Source organism: Tenebrio molitor, chromosome 4 (assembly GCF_963966145.1).
Source record: "Tenebrio molitor chromosome 4, icTenMoli1.1, whole genome shotgun sequence".
Lineage (NCBI taxonomy): Eukaryota > Metazoa > Arthropoda > Insecta > Coleoptera > Tenebrionidae > Tenebrio > Tenebrio molitor.
This window is the reverse complement of record NC_091049.1, coordinates 29259278-29280328: the sequence shown is the minus strand read 5'-3', so window position 1 is coordinate 29280328 and position 21051 is coordinate 29259278. Positions and strand designations below refer to the sequence as shown.

At 35.4% G+C, this 21051-nt stretch overlaps 3 protein-coding genes across 3 annotated transcripts; 1 reads left to right on the top strand and 2 right to left on the bottom strand.

The window, feature by feature from the left end:
* Positions 1 to 3357: 3357 nt before the first annotated feature.
* Positions 3358 to 4152, bottom strand: LOC138129493 (erythroblast NAD(P)(+)--arginine ADP-ribosyltransferase-like). Its single transcript, XM_069045785.1, has one exon. The coding sequence runs from the start codon at positions 4150 to 4152 to the stop codon at positions 3358 to 3360; it is 795 nt and encodes a 264-aa protein (XP_068901886.1).
* Positions 4153 to 8524: 4372 nt separating this feature from the next.
* Positions 8525 to 10430, top strand: LOC138127982 (uncharacterized). Its single transcript, XM_069044166.1, has 4 exons — positions 8525 to 8648; positions 8704 to 9357; positions 9441 to 9855; positions 9905 to 10430. The coding sequence occupies exons 1-4, from the start codon at positions 8585 to 8587 to the stop codon at positions 10287 to 10289; spliced, it is 1518 nt and encodes a 505-aa protein (XP_068900267.1). The 5' UTR covers positions 8525 to 8584; the 3' UTR covers positions 10290 to 10430.
* Positions 10431 to 12898: 2468 nt separating this feature from the next.
* LOC138127981 (uncharacterized) lies at positions 12899 to 21051 on the bottom strand. The gene is made up of 3 exons (XM_069044165.1): positions 20935 to 21051; positions 19149 to 19205; positions 12899 to 18046 (listed from the first exon to the last, which is right to left on the bottom strand). Exons 1-3 carry the CDS (start codon positions 20941 to 20943, stop codon positions 12998 to 13000), a joined length of 5115 nt encoding a protein of 1704 aa, XP_068900266.1. The 5' UTR covers positions 20944 to 21051; the 3' UTR covers positions 12899 to 12997.

Here is a 21051-nt window from a genome sequence, read left to right as displayed (position 1 = left end):
GTGACGATTTTGGTTCGAGTTGAAATATTATTTTATTTTTTGGTTTCTTCTTCCTAAGAGTTAATACTTGTTTACAAATTTTTGTATGAATCATACGTTGATGTTTCATATCGCTTATCGCATACGTGCACCTTCAGATCTCACAACAGAGCAATAAATTATTCCAAATTGTGTACAAAAATAATATAATTTTTTATAGCTGCCAGGCGAAAGTGCGAACAACGATGTCGACAGAATGGTTCACTATTTCACCCCTTTGGTCTGTGAAGGGTGACAATCACCAATAGGTTTTGCTCTCACCTCGCAACAACTCCAATCCCATCCCAAACGTCGCAGTGGTAGAACTCATCAGTTGCCCAAAGAAAATCCTCAAAGAAGTTTTCGAGAAGAACCTCAACTCGTAATTTACGAGCACTCCCTCCACCTTTGCTCTATATGCTCCTTCCCTACCAGATCAAATATGGCAACCGCAATTTTTAACAAATTACGTGTCTGATTTTCTGAAGCGACTATTTGGATTTCACCCTTATTTTTTTTTGCTCGTGAAACTAGAATAACAATTTTTGTGCTAGCGTAAATAGTTTGTCATTTCTTCAATTTTTCCGAAGCCTTGCTTGTTTTTTAACGACTTTTTGAATGCCGACAACTGTAGGTACTATCTTTATCTTTTTTATTACGCAAGGATTGGAAACAATACTTAGATACAATATTTTAATTAACATTGGTGCTGTTCTTGTTTATTTAGGAATTAATGTTGTGTAAACAAAGACACACTCCTTTGTTTCTGATAATTTTTTTATTAGAAAAAGAAACCAAAAAGACAAGAAAGAGCAACATTAGGTGCATATCGTTTAAATGTAAAAACTTTTCGTGTATTACCACGGACTGTCGAATAAATCTTTGGGGCCGGTGTCGATTTGTGGACCGATGCCGGAGTGACTCTGGAAAGAACCGGTTGTCCCATCTCTTGAGATGCACGTCGTCTTTTTGTCCAGCTCGCTTTTACGGACCCGCAGCCTTTTTTGTAGAGGGAGAGGAGAGGAGTGAATGAAACGAACACGTTTAGGGCGTGAACGAAAGTGGGCGGTTCCACCTATTTGTCCGAAAGTTGGGACCAAAAGCGGCGTGAACGCAGCCCGCTCATGGGCGGACAGAGAACCCCGAACAAAACCGGACGCTAACGATGTCCCGGTATCACGTGATAATTATGCTTTACCATCATTGCAGTTGTTGAGTACGAAAAATACACAAATGTTTTGCCTAGTTTTGCCTAATCTAGTTTGAGAATAAGGGAAGTTGTCTTTGGAGTAAGTAAGCCGTGTTGCACTTTGGTTCTGTCAATTGCCAGTGCAATGCAAAAAGCAATATTATCTACACCACTGAGACTGGTTCAGCTTAAATATTAAATAATTTCTTATGAATGGTACCTACTGTATTTAAAGTAACGCTTAAGGTATAAGATTATATGGCCCTTTAAAAGTATTTGGCCGGAGATAAACGTTCCTTTTGTCGCAATTGCAGTAGGCGGTCAGCCCAACCATAAATCATGCTTCAAGCAATTCTCTATTGTGAATTCCAGAGCCGGCCTCAAAACAAATGCGTACCGACGAAATTATATTTATTTATTAAATATACAATACTATTACAAATCATCTTTACTGTTTTTAAGACACAAAGTACCAAAGGGAATTTCGGTACAATAATGAAATTTACAATAAACAGCAAAAACATGTTCTATCACAAATTTTTAATTCCTGCCCTGAACGAAGAAAAAGGGATGCAGCTGCACGAGCCGAGACAACCATCTTAACGCCAATATTGGTTTCCATTATTAGGATAATTTTAGTGCTGCCATATAATCTTATACCTTAAGCGTTACATTCTAAAACTACAGATTGCAGAGGTTTTGCTTTCAAAAATATTGTATAATGATGATACTTGTACAAATTAATTTTGACATTTTTTAAAATTTCATCTAGATTAATCGAACGATAAAAATGAGTTTTCTGTTTCCAATAAAGATAATAACAAGGTCAAGAAATATTATCAATTTATCATGGCAACATCGAACAACACAGATGGTGTATCAAGTCAAGTAGGTAATTTCCCGAATTCGCAAAATGATTTGCTATTAGCTTTTCTTGCGAATTGTTTTGGGAAAGCTAACGCAAATATTAATAACAGATTAACGGATTAACGGCGAATGTGATTCGAATGGAAATATCATGCTGTTGCGATTATTCTGTAAGCGAATTTTAAAAACGCAGTAGAAAAGCTGCCACTTCCAGCCAAACATGGGGTTCATAAATTATTATATTATTAACTATATTATTCATTTGAAAAGGTCCTTGAATAGGGGATGATTTTTAATACAAGCGAGGCAAGGACACTTAGCAGCTGGAACCCCAAAGTATTATTTTTTTAACTTCCGTCAAAAAAAGTGCAAGTTTTTCATTCGTTTGCGTTTATAAAATATGTGATTTTTGAATCAGTCAAGAAGCGTTAAAAAAGTGCCATAGCGGTTCATTTTTGCACGCATTTTGCGTTAAAAAAGTGCCGTAGTGTGTCATTTTTTAACACAATTATAAAATTTTTCATTCATAAATAGTAGTTTTTTTAACGAGTTCATATCTAAATTGGGATTTCTTTGGCATGAGTGGGCCAATTTAAAACGCGAGTAAAACGACCGTTTTAAAGGTTCACGGGTTCACACAGGAGAAAATTGTTACCTAAACTTACGGGTGCGAAATAGTAGGTATATTATGATACAAGTTTATAAGGAAGCCTTTAAAGCACGCGCGACGAGTTTAAGAGCACGACGCGTAGCTTTAGTGTTTTAAGGGCCCTTTTTCGCACGCATTTTAGTGTCAAAAATAGGGATTCAGATTCAGGTATAATAATTTTTTTTTATTTGGAATCGTGTTGTAATATGCACATTCCTAACATACGAGGGCGGAAAGTTAACCATTCCTTTTTATCTTTACTTCCCTCTCTTGGTCAGTAATAGGCCACTTTCCGCCCTATTATAAGGTTTTTCCAGTGGCGTACTTACTGAAAGTCGAAAAACAGTAGAAATGAAACTGCATCAAATTAATTGTTTATTTGCTAAAAATGTAATGATTCCGAATAACCATTTCGACGTTAAAATGTTATAAACAATTAAAATGTATTGGAACGACAAATAAAAGAAAAATCAATCAAATCGTTTATTTTTTACATTTTCACTTATCTTATAACAATTTGTCGTTTGAAAAGTCAAGAAGAAAAAGAAGGAAAAACGTTAAAATGATTTCATGGAAGTTGAACAAACTTTTATGAATATTTTTTGTTATTTCTGACAAAGACGAATTTTATTAATTATTGATTGATAATGTTAATTCCCTCGCGGGTGTACTTTCCAGAGTATGGCAAATCGTCAACCAAACAGTCAACGCTTCTCAAACTGATGGCGTCTTCGGAGGCTGACCTGTGAATCTTCGTAACTTTGAAAGTACTCCACGGAAAGACAAGTATCTCTTCTTCTTCGGGATGCACCGAATGATTAGCAATTCCACAGGCTGCCAAGGGACCCCCGTGGAATGTGATAAGTGTGGCCTGCTCATCACCCATAAAACGTACCGCTACTTCTTTATTAACCGAACAAGATAAGAATTGGGTAGGGTAGATGCAATCGCCTACTTCGAAATTGAGTACCTCTGGTCTGCACGACATCGCTCGATAGAAATATCGCGGAGTGACACTCGGATTGTTGTCAATGCCATGGATAGAGCGGGCTAGCAACGCATACAAACTCTTGTAATTGAAATTTTTCCAGTCACTCGCATTTTTTAACAGTCTTAACTTAGCGTTGAAGTCATTGTAAAGCGGACCTTCCATGGTGTAAGCAATAAGAGCAATGTGGCACTCCCGAGGAAGGGATGAAGGATCATTGTTGGAGTACCTTGCCTTGGCGTTGTTCCAGATGTTTCCATAAATTGTGTTGGTACACAACTCTTCTTGTAGTAGTTGAAGGATTTGGGAAAATTTGACCGAGACCAGTTTTTTCACGTGTTTGTAGATGAAGGTGTGGTCATATCCGTTTGAGGGAAGTTTCTTGAAAGAGTCTTTGAAGTCGACGAATCTGTCATCTCTTCTTTCTCTGATGAATACCATTTTCTTGTTCTTTTACAAACACACTCAGTACGACTGATCGGAGGCAAGTACCTAAATACGTTTTGATAATAAACTCTTATCAAATATTGACAAGCTTATTGCGACATTGGGATTCCCCGAAAATTTGTTTCACAGTCTACGACTGGTTTACAAATCTATGAGAGGCATGATGACCATCTCAATAGACCGGGACCAATGGCTTAACGTGACTTCCGAATCACGAGATAGAATATAGCCTTTTTTTTTTAATTTCGCCGGAATCGAACTCGCGTCCCTGAGCCGAAATGGACTCCCTTAGGCTATATTCTATATTTATTATTCCCTTAATAATGTAATCGTAAATAATTTCACAAAGTAGCCAAATACACAAGTAATAAAAATTGTTGCTTTATGTCTCGTTATTAAACAAACTACTGTTATCATCTTAGAACATTTTCCACTAACTAAAACTGTTAAATTGGTTCAGTTCAATGAAATGTCAATAAACAGTCTTCTTTTACAATTTTTTTTGATCAAAGTCTGGTGGTCATACTGTCACTTCTATTAAACCGTATCTATGACCTGATACAGAGAAGAATGAAAAGTAAAAATGTTTCTTTAATTCATCCAAGAGTAAACAGATTAAAGAATCAAGCAAACACACTCGTACATTATGAATCATTCAAATGTAAAAAAAAACGATGTAACTATAGTTTAATATAATAAATTAATAACCTTGAACTTTTGGATCATCGCAACTGTTATCTAAAATGTACTATAAAATGCATAAACCGCAGAATAATTGCTCTGAAGAATGTTGCGCAATGATGTGTTGGTCTGGAGGATCGTCGGTACTGAACGTAGTTAAAAATGCGTTTAGTAATTGAAATCAATCAGACGGTAAATTTTCTTATATTTTTCTACCGAAAACTACAGAAGTTCCTATTACCAAAAAATAAATAATAGAGTAGGTATTATCAGTTTATCAGGAATGCTATGCGATACAGATCGTCGGTGATGTCCCCGAATTCGCAAAATCTTTCTACTTTTGGTGCATAGTGTTTTGTACAAAACTAAAATAAACAATTATTATCAACTTAATGACGAATTTGGTTCGAGTTGAAATATTATTTTATTTTTTGGTTTCTTCTTCCTAAAAGTCATTGTTTACAAATTTTTGTATGAATCACACGTTTGTGTTTCATATCGCTTATCGCATACGTGCACCTACAGATCTTACAACAGAGCATAAATTATTCCAAATTGCGTACAAAAATAATATATACAGGGTGTCTCAGCTAAGACTTTCGAGCCTAATATTTCGGTTATTTGCCAACGGATTTTTATGAAATTTAAAATGCAGATATTTTAGACCGTGAAGGTTCAATTAGTAATAATAAAATTACCTCAAGTTAAAAAATGTAATTTTAACACATGTTTCCTTTATCGAAAATTATGTGCGATTATTATTAGATTGTTAAACATTAAAAAATAGGGATCTGCACAAACAATTAAGTAGATCACTTGTCTGATTCAACGAAAAGATTAGATTTTGTCGTTAAAAATTTAATGTAAAATTTGAAGGTATTTGAGCAGTTACCTTTTGAAAGAATTGATGATTAATTGCCAAGCAACATTTTGTACACCCTTTTGGGCGCGCTTTATTAGAAACGTCAAATTGTGAAAATTTATTGAAAAGACTACAGCGGCAGAAATTTCAATATTGTTGAAAAAAAAAAAATTGCCTATGGAGTGTGTCGTAAGAACTTCAATGACACAGTTCATTTTCTCGTGGAACAGTATCCAAAATATAGGCTTTACAAAATGTAAGGTTAAGAGAGTCGTCAATTTATTTGAAGACACAGGAAGCGTACGTGAACCTTGCTAAAATATCCCGATCGTGTTTTAGTCCTTTATGGAAGAATTAAAGCATCCAGTACCTATAATAAATTACGTCCAAATGTTGTCTTTAACTTTGTAAGTGTTTGTAAGGTTAGCAAGATAAACGTCAAATATGTCACCTGCGCTTCTGCGAAAAGGGATGACCAAAATTCTGCAAAATTGCGCGTTTGTTTCATATGCGTTTACGTTTTTGCATTTGCAGCCACGCTTAACACAGTTTTTTGCTTTTTTATTGCAAACCAGACGTCTTTCAAGGACAAGTTTTTCCCTACAGCATTTTTTATTGACGATCAATTTTTTATGTAAATCTTAATTGATTCAACATTTTAAAAAGGCATGTAAAAATTACGTTTTTAACACTTGGGTGATTGCATTAATGGGATTTTTTTATTCTTCACCGTCTAAAATATCAGCATTTTAAATTTCACAAAAATCCGCTGGAAAATAACAGTTATTAAGCGCGAAAGTCTTAACTGAGACACCCTGTATATATGGAATTTTTTATAGCTATCAGGCGAGAGTACTAACAAGGATGTCGACAGAATGGTTCACTATTTCACCCGTTTGGTCTGTGAAAGCTGACAATCACAATTTGGTTTTGCTGTCACTTCGCAACAACCCCAATCCCATCCCAGACGGTACAGTGGCAGAACTCATCGAAAAGAGGACTAAGTTCTCCACCAAAAATCCTCACAGTAGCCAATTGCCCAAAGAAAATCCTCAAACAAGTTTTCGAGAAGAACTCGTAATTTACGAGCACTTCCTCCACCTTTGCTCTATGCTCCTTCTCTACCAGATCAAATATGGCGATCGCAATTTTTAGCAAATCACGTGTATGTATGATTTTCTGAAGCGACTATTTGGATTTCATCCTTATTGTTTTTTTGCTCGTGAAACTAGAATAACAATTTTTGTGCTAGCGTAAATAGTTTGTCACTTCTTAAATTTTTCTGAAGCCTTGATTGTTTTTAACGACTTTTTGAATGCCGACAACTGTACTATCTTTATGTTTTTTATTACGCAAAGATTAGAAACAATTAGGCAAAAAATGAAAATTCCTCAGTACTTAGATACAATATTTTAATTAACATTGGTGCTGTTCTTGTTTATTTAGGAATTAATGTTGTGTGAACAAAGTTTCTGATAATTTTTTTGAGTAGAAAAAGAAACCAAAAAGACAAGAAAACGCAACATTAGGTGCATATCGTTTAAACGTAAAAACTTTTCGTGTGTTACCACCGGCCCTCTGGTGCGCTCGAACTGTCGAATACATCTTCGGGGCCGGTGTCGATTTGTGGACCGATGCTGGAGTGACTCTGGTAAGAACCGGTTGGCCCATCTCTTGAGATGCACGTCGTCTTTCTGTCCAGCTGGCTTTTACGGAGCCACAGTCTTTTTGTAGAGGGAGAGGAGAGGAGTGAACGAAACGAACACACTTAGGGCGTGAACGAAAGTGGGCGGTGCCACCTATTTGTCCGAAAATTGGGACCAAACGCGGCATGAACGCAGCCCGCTCTTTGGGTGACCAATGGGCGTACAGAGAACCGTGAACAAAACCGGGACGCGAACGATGTCCCGGTATCACGTGATAATTATACTTTAGGATCATTGCAGTTGTTGAGTACAAAAAATACACAAATGTTTTGCACTAATCTAGCTTGAGAATGAGGGAAGTTGTCTTTGGAATAAGCAAGCCGTGTTGCGTGTTGCACTTTAGTTCTGTCAATTGCCACTGCAATGCAAAGAGCAATAATTATCTACACCACTGAGATTGGTTCAGCTTGAATTTTAAATAATTTCTTATGAATGGTACCTACTGTATTTAATATGTATTCTACAGATTGCACAGGTTTTGCTTTCAAAAATATTGTATAATGATGATACTTGTACAAATTAATTTTGACATTTTTTAAAATTTCATTTAGATTAACTGAACGATAAAAATGAGTTTTCTGTTTCCAATAAAGATAATAACAAGGTCAAGAAATATTATCAATTTATCATCAGATGGTGTGTCAAGTCAACTTGGTAATTCCCCGAATTTGCAAAATGATGTATTAGCTTTTGTTGCGAATTGTTTTGGGAAAGCTAACGCAAATATTAATAACAGATTAATGGATTAACCACGAATGTGATTCGAATAGAAATATCATGCTGTTGCGATTATTCTGTAAGCCTATTTTAAAAACGCAACAGAAAAACTGCCTCTTCCAGCCAAACATGTGGCTCATAAATTATATTATTTATTTGGTCCTTGAATCGGGGGTGAGGCAAGGACGCCTGGCAGCTGGAACCCGACTGCATAATGGCGCTAGATAATAAATAACATGGAGATTCTAATTGCTTTTAAGTTCTATATTTTTTTAAATAATAAACAAATATAATAAAATATGGCTAATAGAGCATTATATGCAAATTTTATTTATAGTTCGTAGCTCATAATCAGTAAACAGTATTTTTATATTTGCTGTGCAGCGTCCTCTAGTACTGAGTAGAAACAAAATTTACAGGTTTCTTCTTCCTGAAAGATAATTTGTTTAGAAGTTACTGAATGAATCACGCCTTGGTATTTCCTATCGTCTTTTGCATACGTGTACCTTCAGATTTCATATCAGGTGAGTAACTGATCATACAGTCTGTACCTACAAATTACATATAATTTTTTATCAGGTTATCAGGCAAAAGTGCCAACAAACATGTCGACCGATTGGTTCACGACTTCACCCGTTTGGTCTGCGAAGGGTGACGATCACAAATCGATTCTGCTGTCAACTCGCAACAACCTCAACCCCATCCCGGACGTCACTTTGCCAGACATCATCGAAAAGAGTACTAACTTCCCCATAGAATTCCCCATAGAATCTGTCCGCTGTCGCCAACTGCTAAAAAACAAAATCCCCAAAGTAGTTCTGGAGAAGAACATCAACTCCACCTATCCCGTAATTCACGAACACGCCCTCTATCTTTGCTCTATCTTCCTCAACCACCAGGTCAAACATGGCAATCGCACATTTTACCAAAACATGTCTTTGTTAGATTTTATCGACAGGTTGTTGAGCAAACGAGCCGTCAGTTTCGTGGGGGTTCGTGATCTTTACATGTTGCTCGATGGAAGCAAAGGCGTCGGCAACTGGGAGAGCATCGGGAGTGGCAACGAGGCACCACCGCTCGTCCTTGAAAAGTATCTCAGCTACGACGAGATTAGGCTGTCGGCGCTGTTGTCGGTTTCGTCACATACGTGTTTCGTCAATGATGGCAACAGACGGAACGAGGGAGTTTTTGAGGAGGATAGGGAGAAGGTGGAGGAGGATGGGGTGATTATAGGTAACAACTGAAAATTGGCTAAAAAATAGATTTTCATGGAGAAGACAATAATTTTAAATCAATAAAAAATTATCTCATTTTAGGGTTGATTGGTACTAGACTGCCCAAACCTAAAGTTATGGAATATCGAGAGATAATGAAAACGAAAGAACAAAACAATCACGAAAACGGTTATGGTCGTTTCTTCTTGCCAACATTACAAGGCAAATTTTTGAATTTTTATGGCGACGAAAGTGCCACCTACGATGAGTTACTTAAAAAAATGAAAAAAGCCAACGATAGATTTGTTGATTTGCACGACGGTAAATATTTTGACAGGCTGATGTACACAAGACGAATAGTACTGTCAATCGACACTCTTTTGATCGAAGCTAACGAGAGAGCCAGACGAGTCAACAAAATGGCGTACGTTCACGTCGTCGGGCTGGGTCTAGGAGTATGGAAGATATACACAGAACAAGACAAACTCTTCATGGACGCTTTCGCCCAAAGACTCGAGTACTTAGTCACCTCCGATCTAAATCCGTTTTAACTGATTTGGTTACAGATTTCTTTCATTGACTAACGTCAGCGATGTCCGTTTCGCTTATATCAAACACAAAATGGCCGGTCCGTACAAACATGGCGACATGGTAAAGGGGATCAAGTTGCACATGGTTGACGGTAATCCACATGAGAGATTGAAAGAGGACGATGAAGGGAAGTTGTTGGTGGTGAGCTACGCGTGGGACGCTAATGCCCTGCCAGGGAACGAATTCTGGATGGGAAGTTTGTCGACTAGTAGTGATCCTGCTGCAGCATGCTCAACACAAGTGGCAGAACTGCACAACTGGCACATTAATGGGAAAGTGTGTGGGGGGAATTTGAGGGTCGCAACGTTGAATGGGTTGGTGACGTTCCAGGAGTATCAAGAGTTGCATAAAAATGATTAGCGCAAAACTTGTTTGTTGAGTATTTTCAGTATTATCGATCTAATAACTGTAAACGAGTTGAACTGTTTTCAATTAACAAACATTGTACTTATTTAAACTTTTATACGTACTTTTTATAAAAATATACTTCTTTTATGAATTTATGACGTGTTTTTTTATCTAAAAAGAGGCTGATTGAAAATAGATACTACCTACATTGGAAACTCAAAAAAGAATAGGAAAGGTAATAAAAAAATGAACAATATTTTCCGAATTTCTAACATCGACGTTTTATAATAGGAACGACAACCTTTTCTTGTTCTTCACTGGTATTTGCCATTGCGATAATTTTTATTAAATTGCCACTTACCTTTACAGCCTGCATAACCCCACTTAACCTACAATGTTTAAGGCTCCACAATCCTTTTATTATTTTTGAGTAATTTTTTTCGGATTCATTGAAGCAATGCTTGTTTTTTAGTTGGTTAGTAGGCACTTAAACGGAGGTCGGTGACATTTTATTTTTTAAATAAGTGTAGGTATTATTTAATTTGTAATTGAATAAAAACGCCAAATCATTCTTTTTTCGGATTTTCTTGCAGTGGAACGTTTTTTCGAGGTACCTACCTAAGTAAACACTCATTTGGTAGGTACTTAAAATACGGAGGTTAGTCACATTGGGCCATATCACGACACTCTTATTAAATTTTATCATGACTCCAATTACCTTGGTGACGAATTCATCTCTTTCTGGCAGGTTATAATTGTATAAATCTATATCGTTTTATGTTTACTTTAATCACGACAGTTAACGGCAGCTTTAATAACGATGTCGTGATACGGCCCAATGTCATTTTTGTTTACTGTCAAATAGGCAACCAAAATACTTAAGACGAAGATCTCTTTGTGATTTATGACTAGTCGATGCAGGTTTTTATAACGTAGTACTAATGCTTTTATGAGGGTTGGAACGGTTGGGACAGCCCATTGCTGTCGGCTGTCATTTTTTACTGGGAGTCTTCAACGCATTTGTGCTCTGCAATTCAGGATCAGGATTAGGATTGTCATAATGTCATTTTTTATAATAATAATAATTTAAAAATTATTCATCTAAATGTTTTCTTATTTTTTTAACATTTAGAATGAAATCAGTTTCCACAAATTTTCGGACGACCACATGAGAAATTGTTTTAGAATATTTTTCGTTAAATTAGTTGATTACCTCACGATAGCAAACATCGCCAGTACTATAACATTGAATTAAGTATGTTCTTTCTTGTAGAGCTAACATTATAAGAAGAAATCTATTAACACTTACACTGTTTTAATGTGTAGTTGGACGTTTTATAAATTGCTTAGGCACATTTGAATCGCTGATTTACAGAAAGGATACAAGTCAGTGAACTGAAATTTTGAGCGACACGCAAAAAAATTGTTTTTTTGGAACTTGCGTATGATAATTGAAGAAACTTCAATCAAAAATCAAATGCATATTGAAACACTATCTTTTTCAGCAGTATTTAAAAATATTTGCTTTAATCGCTTAAGACTTACTGATTTTTCAAGTCATAATCACGAAATGCTAGAAAACATGACTTGTATCCTTTTTGCAATCAGCGAATCATTTGCAGTAGGTAGCGTGCTCTTATTTTTGCAATTTACATCCACAAAAATTACTTGACGGCATCTCATTAGTTTTGAACACGTTTCGGCAGTTTGACCACGTGTTCATGTTTGGAGAAGATGTGCACGTCAATGAATGCACATTTTTCTAAGTCTATCAATTATATCACATTCTTATAAAAATGACAAATGGCAAAGAACCTGTGTCATTGTGAAACAGGCTTCGGCGTAAATCGGTCTTGCCAACTAACGCCACATCCCCTTTTTTATTAATATCGGGTGTTTTTTTTTTTTATTTTACCTCGTACACTTGGCTTCAAAAAAAACGTGAAATGAAATTTGACCTAATGTGAATTGAAAATTTAATTTGTCAATTTATGTCAATTTGTGTCTGTTTGACAATAGTATTTCTGACAGATAAGTGCAGTTTTTTAACCTAAATTCTAAAAGACCGTTTCAAACTAAAAATTTAATAAAATCTGACAAAACTTTTTCTGACAGTTCCCGTTTTTTTTGAAGCCAACCGTACTAGGCGTTGAAGAGTCGATTGTGAACGCATCACTCAATTAAAAAAAACACCCGATATATCTATTCGTTGTCCCGGGTATAGTAGGTACAACGTGATCAATAACAATGAAAATTTGAATGATTTTGGTACCACTGTAATCGCATTTCCGGTTGTCAGCTTTGACAGAGTTGACAGGCGAATTTAACGTTTACCATCAACGGGTCATTTTTGTAATAGCATAAACATACCCGACATAATCTAATTTTTTTTTAATGTCGTGTCAAGTTAAAACAACCGGTCAGTGCCAATTACGAAAGAGAAAAACACCAATATTTTTCAATTGTTTCATTGCCAACAGACTCAGTCACTGTTGATCACGCTGTACATTTAGGATATACAAAACAGAGAAGCATTAAATATTGTGACTACTATCTATTACAATATAATGCTTCGCCACCTTGTGTGGACGAGGTCAACGGTTTCAAGTGAACACAACGAGTGTTTTTTTGATGTAATGAATACTAATACACTTTTAAAACTAACACTTAAATATAAGACACAAGAACAGTATTAATGTGGTATAGTTAAAGTTAAAAACCTAAAATTTAAATAGCTTATGAAATGGCGGCGTAATCTTTGCCTTGCCTAATGTAGCGTCAGTTTCCATTAAATTTTGTATCACTTCTTTAGATGCATATTGTAAGGGTTTTTTACCATTTGTATCTTTAATATCCCGATCCGCGTTATTATTTAACAACTGAAATATTTTATCACGATTATTATTGATACAAGCATAATGCATCGCGGTACGACCGTCTTTGTCGACAGCATTCCTATGTGCACCTGTTTCAAGCAAAGCTATGACAACATCTATTGAAAAAAAATCGTTCTGACAAGCATAATGCAGAGGTGCTTTATCATTTCTGTCCTTAATATTCACTCTAGCGCCATTCTTAATCAGCAAGATGGTTTTCTCGGAAGAACCACTGTAACATGCGTAATGTATCGGAAAGAGATAGTCCTTGTCGAAAACATTCAAATTTGCTTCATTTTCTATTAAAACTTCTAAAACGCTGTGAGGAATAGACGATCTCTCACACACAAAATGCAAAGGTGTGCTAGACGTTGAATTTTTGATGTTCACATCGGCGCCATTTTGAATCAGCAACTTCAGTTTTTCGACAGAAGCACTCGCGCAAGCGTAGTGTATGGCGGTACGATCTGCCTTATCGATAATATCTAATTTAGCTTTTTTCTTGATAAGCGTTTCGATGCATTGGGATGAAATATTGGGATTTTCACAAGCATAGAGTAACGGAGTTCTACCAAATTCGTCTGGGACGTCGTCACGGACACCATTTTGAATCAACAATAATTTGACTTTTTCACAAAAACCGTTTAGACAAGCGTAATGGAGAGGTGTACGAGAAGACTCATCGACAACATTTAAATCTGCATTATTGTCAATTAAGATGTTCATAAAAGAAGTAGAAACAAACTGATCTTGGCATACATAATGCAAAACCGTTTGTCCGCTCGAGTTTGTAGTATTGACACTGGCGCCCCCTTGAATCAATAATTCCAGTTTTTCAAACGAAGCATTCATGCAAGCGTAATGTATGGCAGCACACCCACTCGTGTCTGTGATATCTTTATCTGCTGTTTTTTTAATCAATAACTTCACGACGTCATCAGAAATCTTCTTATTGTCACAACAGTAATGCAGAGCAGTCTTTCTATTTCTGTCTTCAAGATTCACACTTGCACCGCCTTCAATCAACAGTTTTACCTTCTCAGAACAATTCTTTTGACACGCGCAATGAATAGGAGCCTGACCACTTTCATCCACTGCATCCAGTTGTGCCCCACTCTTGATCAAAATTGTCACAACTTCGTGGGAAACTTCCTGATCTTCGCAGACATGATGCAGGGGAGTTTTGTGGGTGCTATCTGTTAAATTCACATCGGCTCCATTTCGAATTAGAAAGTTTAAAGTATCGGGAGAGCTTTTCAGACAAGCGTAATGTATCGCAGATTGACCATTTTTGTCGACAATATTTAAATCTGCATTATTTTCGATCAGTAATTCTAAAATTTCTAGAGAAAAGTCCTGAATTTCAGACACATAGTGCAGCACGGTTTTACCGGACGCATCTCGAATATTCACATCAGCGCCATTTTGAATCAGTAGTTGTATTACTTCTAAGGAGCGACATTCTAGCAGAGGAGTTTTACCATTTATGCTTTTCACGTTTAGTGCAGCTCCAGATTGGATTAAAAATTCTATTGCTTCAAGATTGTTGCTCTCGCAAGCATGATGGAGAGGCGTTCTTCTGTCATAGTCTACCACATTTAGGTCTATTTCATGAAGTTTCAAAATGTTGCCAAATTTGAAGCTGCACATTGTACTTAGAAGTCTCGTGTTTTTAATTAGGTACTTTTTGTATTTTTTGTTATACAATATACATTCTAAACTGTTGATTGATTCATTGTGGATCGCCAAGTGTAAAAGAGTTTGTCCGTAATCAGTTTTTATGAAAGGTAGATTTTCGAATTGTTCTAATATGGTTGAATAATCAGTTTGTATCGCGTAAAACAGAAGGTTTGGCAAGAATTTGGTCCTAAATGTAGAAATTATTGATTTTTCTTCGTCTGATAATAACGGAATAAATGGTAATAGCAGAAAGTTATCGTCAAAAATAATTGAATTTTCACTGCTCCCGTTATAACAACACAAAAAGTCCAAAATTTTTTGAAAAGCGACATCTTTGAACGGTTCAAAATTTACATTCGAATAACCAATATGATGGGCATGGTGTGATACATAAGTCTCCAAAATTGGATACTTTTTACGCCTCTCGAGTGCTAAATCGAAAGCGGTGCGTCCAATCTTGTCCGTGCACATCAACTCCTTTTCGTTACATTCTTCCAAAAGTTCAAAGTTATTGTACAACACTGCGATGTGAGCTTTGCTATTTTGAGACACAATTAGATCAAAAAACAATCGAATGTTGTTGTACTCTTCGTTGTACATAAACTCGTCGTTTTGGAAGATCTCGCTGGAACTTTCCGAAATATACAAAGCTGCGAAATATTCACCGAACGAGTTGTGACAAAATTCTGGGGTTAGTGCATCCGACACGTAAGTTATGAACCCGAAAGGATCTTTATCGCTTTGGATAGTCTTCAAAAATTCCTGACAATCTAAATTATTGTCTACGAGATCATTTCTCAAATATGTCGCAGCCGCCACGCTTTTATAACCGTCAATCATTTTCGCGTAAATTGTGTCAAATGTGTCGTGTTCCTTTTCTTTGAAATGAAGCTTGAATTTTTGATCGACAAAATGGTGGTACAAGTCGGTCGCCAAGAATGACTCATTCAGCAAGTGAAAATATTTTTCTTTATCGTGAAGGATCAATTCCGTTAATATGAAAATTTGAAGCGGAATGCCTAAAATATTGTGCACAATGTTTTTCTTAATTATGTGGAAAATCTCGACCAAATCGTCACCAGACAACTCTAGCCTATTGCCGACGTATCTTTTCTGCTCGGAATCGTTGAATGCAGTTAGGGTCCTCGAAAAAACGTTAAACTCAGTTTCCAACGCAGTTTTCAAATTATTGCGACACGATATCCACTGTCGGTGTCCTTTAGTGGAAATATTCTTGATAATCTCTTTGACGACTACCAGATTTTTCTCGTCTAGTCCGTCCCAGATAAACTCGAGTCTCCCTCTAGTTTTCAACATTTTCAAAATTCGCTTGTTGAAATTTCCATCTTTCTTGTGGGTGTCGTTAAGAATGTAGTCTACGAATGCTTCACCGTTGACATCTTTCTTGTCAAAATACAATGCATGATTTTTGGCGTAGACCAAGGCTCTCAAGACTGTGGGAGGAGCGTCGTTCTTCAGATTGTTTATCAGCGTGCTTTTTCCCATTCCGGGATTGGCGCAAATGATGTTCACGTGATTAGTAGACGGACTGTCAAATAGTTCGGTTTCGCTAATGACGTAATTGTCATACTTTGCCAAGTTGTTACTTACCAGTAGGTATTGTCGCAATTTTTCGATAGATTTCTTGCTTCTGATCCACTCTAGACAGTTGTCGTTGACGTATCGAAACTGATGGAATTCAGTGTCTGGAGATCTCTTGAGATACAATTCGTCAAACTGCTTTTGAGAATATTCAACGTCGGTGAAGTAAGTGACTGTGTCGTCGCATTCATCCTTGGAAAACTCTTCTAATTTGACGAACTTTGTATGATTAAAGCGGAATTTAAAACTTTTCACATTTGTAATGCAACTGATAACAACTACAGTGTTTGTATATTTTTCTTTCAAGAATTGTGGGTCTATCATGATTTTTGTAAAATTTCTTTTGACGTAGTGCGGTGACGTACTTTCGCCTGCTTTGTCTCCCAGACTGCAACTCTTTGTGATTACAACTAGCTCATCCGTGGTGACGTCTGTAATTTCATGAATTTCCACTTCCGAGTCCGTCAAATTCATTGTTTCGGTACATGACAGTGAGTAAGTGAAATTGTCTGGTTCGTCTTGCAAGCTCGAAGAAACATTAATTGAATAATTTGGATTAAGTATGACAAACTTGTCGTCAGGACATAAATTAAGAGCTGCAGAAATGTTGCCTCTACCATCGAGAACCAGTGGACATTTTCCCATCAACCACAACATTTTACTGAGTTCTTTCTCATCCAAATTGTCCACGCTTTCAATGCGACTCTTTCTTATTTGATATTGTTTTAGAATTTTATTCAGCTCTACAAGATCATTAATTTCGTTCTTGAAGTCTTTCCAAAAAATCGTAACTTTTCTACGATTTATTGTAATTCTAAATCTTGACATGGTTTCTGGTAAAAGTTTTGTCTTTTCGTTAACTGGACCCGCAGCCAAAGACAATGGTTTTATAAAAGGTGATAATATTTGAATAGCAATGGCACGTTTCACCCATGATTTCTTTAACTTTTTCTTTTTCCCTTCTATGTGACTCCAACCGGTAACGAAGTAAATGTATTCTTTAAAAATTGACTCTTCGCAACTGAACATGTTTTTGAATGTATTTTTAGTCCACTCTTCGAGTTCCTCAACGTTCATTTGATTTGTGTAAAGTAGAAAATTGTTAAAAAACTTCAATGTTGTTTCTGGTAGATTTATTGGGCTCTCGATTGTGAAATTGTAGGAGTGACCTTTGTCCGAACTTGTCAAAAGCACGTCTTGTGGAGTTTCATGTACTATGATGGTGTTTGATCCTAAAGTAATGTTTTGCTTTTGAGAACCATCGAATAGGGAGTTCGTGAAAAGAATAACTCTGACGGAGTCGTCGACAAATTTAAATCCTTTGATGTACTTCTTGATACTAAAATTTCCGCTTTCAGCGGTCAATGAGGCCTCTGTCAGCCTTTTTCTCTTGTTTGTGTATTTCAACTGCAAAGCGTAGGTTTGTGAGTTTTGGTTGTAATATTTTATTTCAAAGACCACGTCGTCAAAATCTCCGAATTTTTCGTTGTTCGAAGATATCGAAAAATCTTCTATATCGTCATTGTTTGTCAGCTTCAAGATTAAATGTGCGATGTATAAATGTTCGTAGTCTTTACCCCGATCAGTGGTTCCGCTTCTTTTTTCAAAGATCTAAAAAATAACTTTTATTCAGAAGTTTGACAGGCGTTTTGAAGAAAATAATGTGGTCTATTTTTACAGAACTGTTAAATAAAATATACAGGGTGTCCCCAAAAAAGAAGACGAGTCCATAACTCCGTTATTTATCGGAAGATTTTAATTATCTGTACACCAAATTAAATGGTTGTTAATAGGCTACAAAATGGCCTAATAAATTTAAGTATAGCCCCATGAGTTTCAAGGGTAAACTGTCAAAATATTTTTTTCAAATGGGATTACATATTTTTTTTAGTAATTCTGATAGAGATTTTTATTCTGAAAACAACAGTGTATCACAAGTATACACTTAAATACCAAAAATTCACAAAAAAAAATGTAAAAAACACTAATATCGTCTATGTTCCATTTTGCGCTAAACATTGGCGGCATATCTGCGCAATCCCACATGTTATTATTTGTCATTTGTTTTTCCAGCTACCTTAATTTGGTTATTACATTGTAACGCAATGCATTTTGATAGCTTTTCGCTTGGTGCTCGTCATTTGTTTCAAAAGTTAGTGTTATTTTTTTTTATGTGAAGTTATACTTGTGATACATTGTTGTTTTCAGAATTAAAATCTCTCTCAGAATTACTAAAAAAAAGTATGTGATCCCATTTAAAAAAAAATATTTTGACAGTCTAGTCTTGAAGCCCTTGGAGCTATACGTGAATTTATTAAGCCGTTTTGTAGCCTATTAACAACCATTTAATTTGGTGTATAGATAATTAAAATCCTCCGATAAATAAGGGAGCTATGGACTCGTCTTTTTTTTTGGGGACACCCTGTATAAATAAAATCTTTTGGGCACAACTAGAATTACAATTGTTTTAAGAATAATGCTAAAAGATCTCGGATGACGGACCATAAGTTCTGATAAATAAATTCAGTGTTTTAAAAATATCGATAAAAAATTATTATTAAGCAGTGCTCTCGAAACTAATCTACAATTTTCGTAATCAGACAGCGCTGTTACGTGTTGAAAAACAATCCACTTTGACATAATCCTTGATAAGAATTTATCATGTAAAATTGGTGGTGATTTAATTTTCATTTTCCAAAAAAAAAGTACTTACCGAAGAAAAGACTCTTGGAACATTCCTTTTTTTCCGTACTTCGTTTTGTTCTGAACTCTGAAATTAAATTTCGATATTAATTTTTAGTAATTACCACCAAAATATGTAGTAAAAGCGTTGAACGAAAAAAATATCAGGCAAAAATATTTAATAGAATCAATATTTTTTTTCTATAATTGATTCAAAAAATTGAAATTCACGCATAGTTATCTGTGCCTGAAATGGGTCATTTTCTGACGTGTATTTTTTTTTGCATTGTTAGTAAGATCGAAACCATAGAAACCATACAAAACAGTGTGTGAAATGCAATTTCACGCATACGACTATTTCTGTTTTTCATTTCACGCACTGTTTTTTATTAGTTACCTAGCAACATGGTCACTGCATTGAAACTTCAGAGTTCCTTCAAAAATTTGAATTTTTAATTTCAATTTTTTTGAATCAATTATAGAAAAAATATTGTTTATATTTCGTGCGCGAAGATGTTTTTGTGCATTCAAAGGCTTATACTGCCTCGACCTTCGTCTCGGCGTAAAAGACCTTTTCATGCACAAAAAACACTCTCTTCGCGCACTTAATATAAAAATAACTATTTTGTAGAAGATATGGATCTATTTGTTACACTAAATGTGGCAACATTTACAAACATCCTATGTAATCCCAATAGTTTTTAGATATTTCATTTTTGTTGTACCCAGGGAAATAAGAAAGAAAATTCAAAACCATGTTGCCATACGTTACTTGAGGTGAAACCGAGATAAAATCACTTCTTGAAAATGCTGGAAATAACGTAGCAAAACAATTACAAACGTGATCACAATCATTGGCTGGTAAAAAACCATTAGTCAAAATCTTTTTCAATGCACCTTTTGAGCCCCCATATCTTCAAATCTAAAATATACAGGGTGTTATTGAAAGTTGTACAGATATTTTAACCACGAGCCTCTATGTAGAATTCGGAGAAAAATCTAAAAAATTCTGTCAAAAAATAAAATGACATTAATTTTTGAGCTGCAATATTTTTAAATTGCTTTTAGTCTTCTACGTTGTCAAACAACCTCGCAGGTAAAATTTCGGCACATTTTAAAAATACGCTCTGTATATCATATTTTATAAAAGGTACACCAATGCAGTTTCCTTGTTTTAAAGCATATTTCCTACAGGTTACTTCGCATTGGCGTACATCTTATAAAACATGATAAGTATACAGGGTGTATTTTTAAAATGTGCCGAAATTTTACCTACGAGGTTGTAGGACAACGTAGAAAACTAAATGCAATTTAAAAAAATTGTAGCTCAAAAAATAAATGTCATTTTATTTTTTGACATAGATTTTTTTAAATATTTTTCCGAGTTCTACATGAAGTCAGTAGTACGTGGTTAAAATATCTGTACAACTTTCAATAACACCCTGTATATAGAATTTATTTATTATATAATTTTCTAACACAAGTTGACATTACCCCACTGAGTTGTTCCGCGAATTTTGGAGTACCCAGTATATTTATTTACTTTATATGTATATGCAATATTGCCATGTTCTTCAAAATTTCAAAGTATTTTTTAAATGGGACAAATTTGAAACATCGAGATAAGAACATTTTAAAAGTGTGCAAAAGAAAATTTTTATTGGGAATAATAATGTGATCTGTGTTTTTATGTTTCCATGTCCCAGGCGCATGATAGAGACATTTCAAAATATTCAGTTTTCTATATTCTAAAAATAAAATGTGCAATTCCTGCTGTAAAAAATGTTAGCTTGACTTTTCAAAACAGGTCTACTTACAGAAGGCATCTCTGGACTACCAGTACTCCGGTGTTGAACATTTAATAAGAAAATTATTTTTTGATTTAGTGTATTGATCACGAACTCTTAATCAGTAAACAATCACAATAAAAATAT

Excerpts from the sequence above, each read along its gene's own strand:
- LOC138127981 (XM_069044165.1), bottom strand. Across the intron at positions 18,047-19,148 it reads TTCCAAGAGTCTTTTCTTCG|ATCTTTGAAAAAAGAAGCGG; the intron begins GTAAGTACTTTT and ends GTTATTTTTTAG.
- LOC138129493 (XM_069045785.1), bottom strand. The coding sequence starts at position 4,152 with ATGGTATTCATCAGAGAAAGAAGAGATGACAGATTCGTCGACTTCAAA.
- LOC138127982 (XM_069044166.1), top strand. The coding sequence starts at position 8,585 with ATGAATCACGCCTTGGTATTTCCTATCGTCTTTTGCATACGTGTACCT. Across the intron at positions 8,649-8,703 it reads ACCTTCAGATTTCATATCAG|GTTATCAGGCAAAAGTGCCA; the intron begins GTGAGTAACTGA and ends ATTTTTTATCAG. Across the intron at positions 9,856-9,904 it reads GCTTTCGCCCAAAGACTCGA|ATTTCTTTCATTGACTAACG; the intron begins GTACTTAGTCAC and ends ATTTGGTTACAG.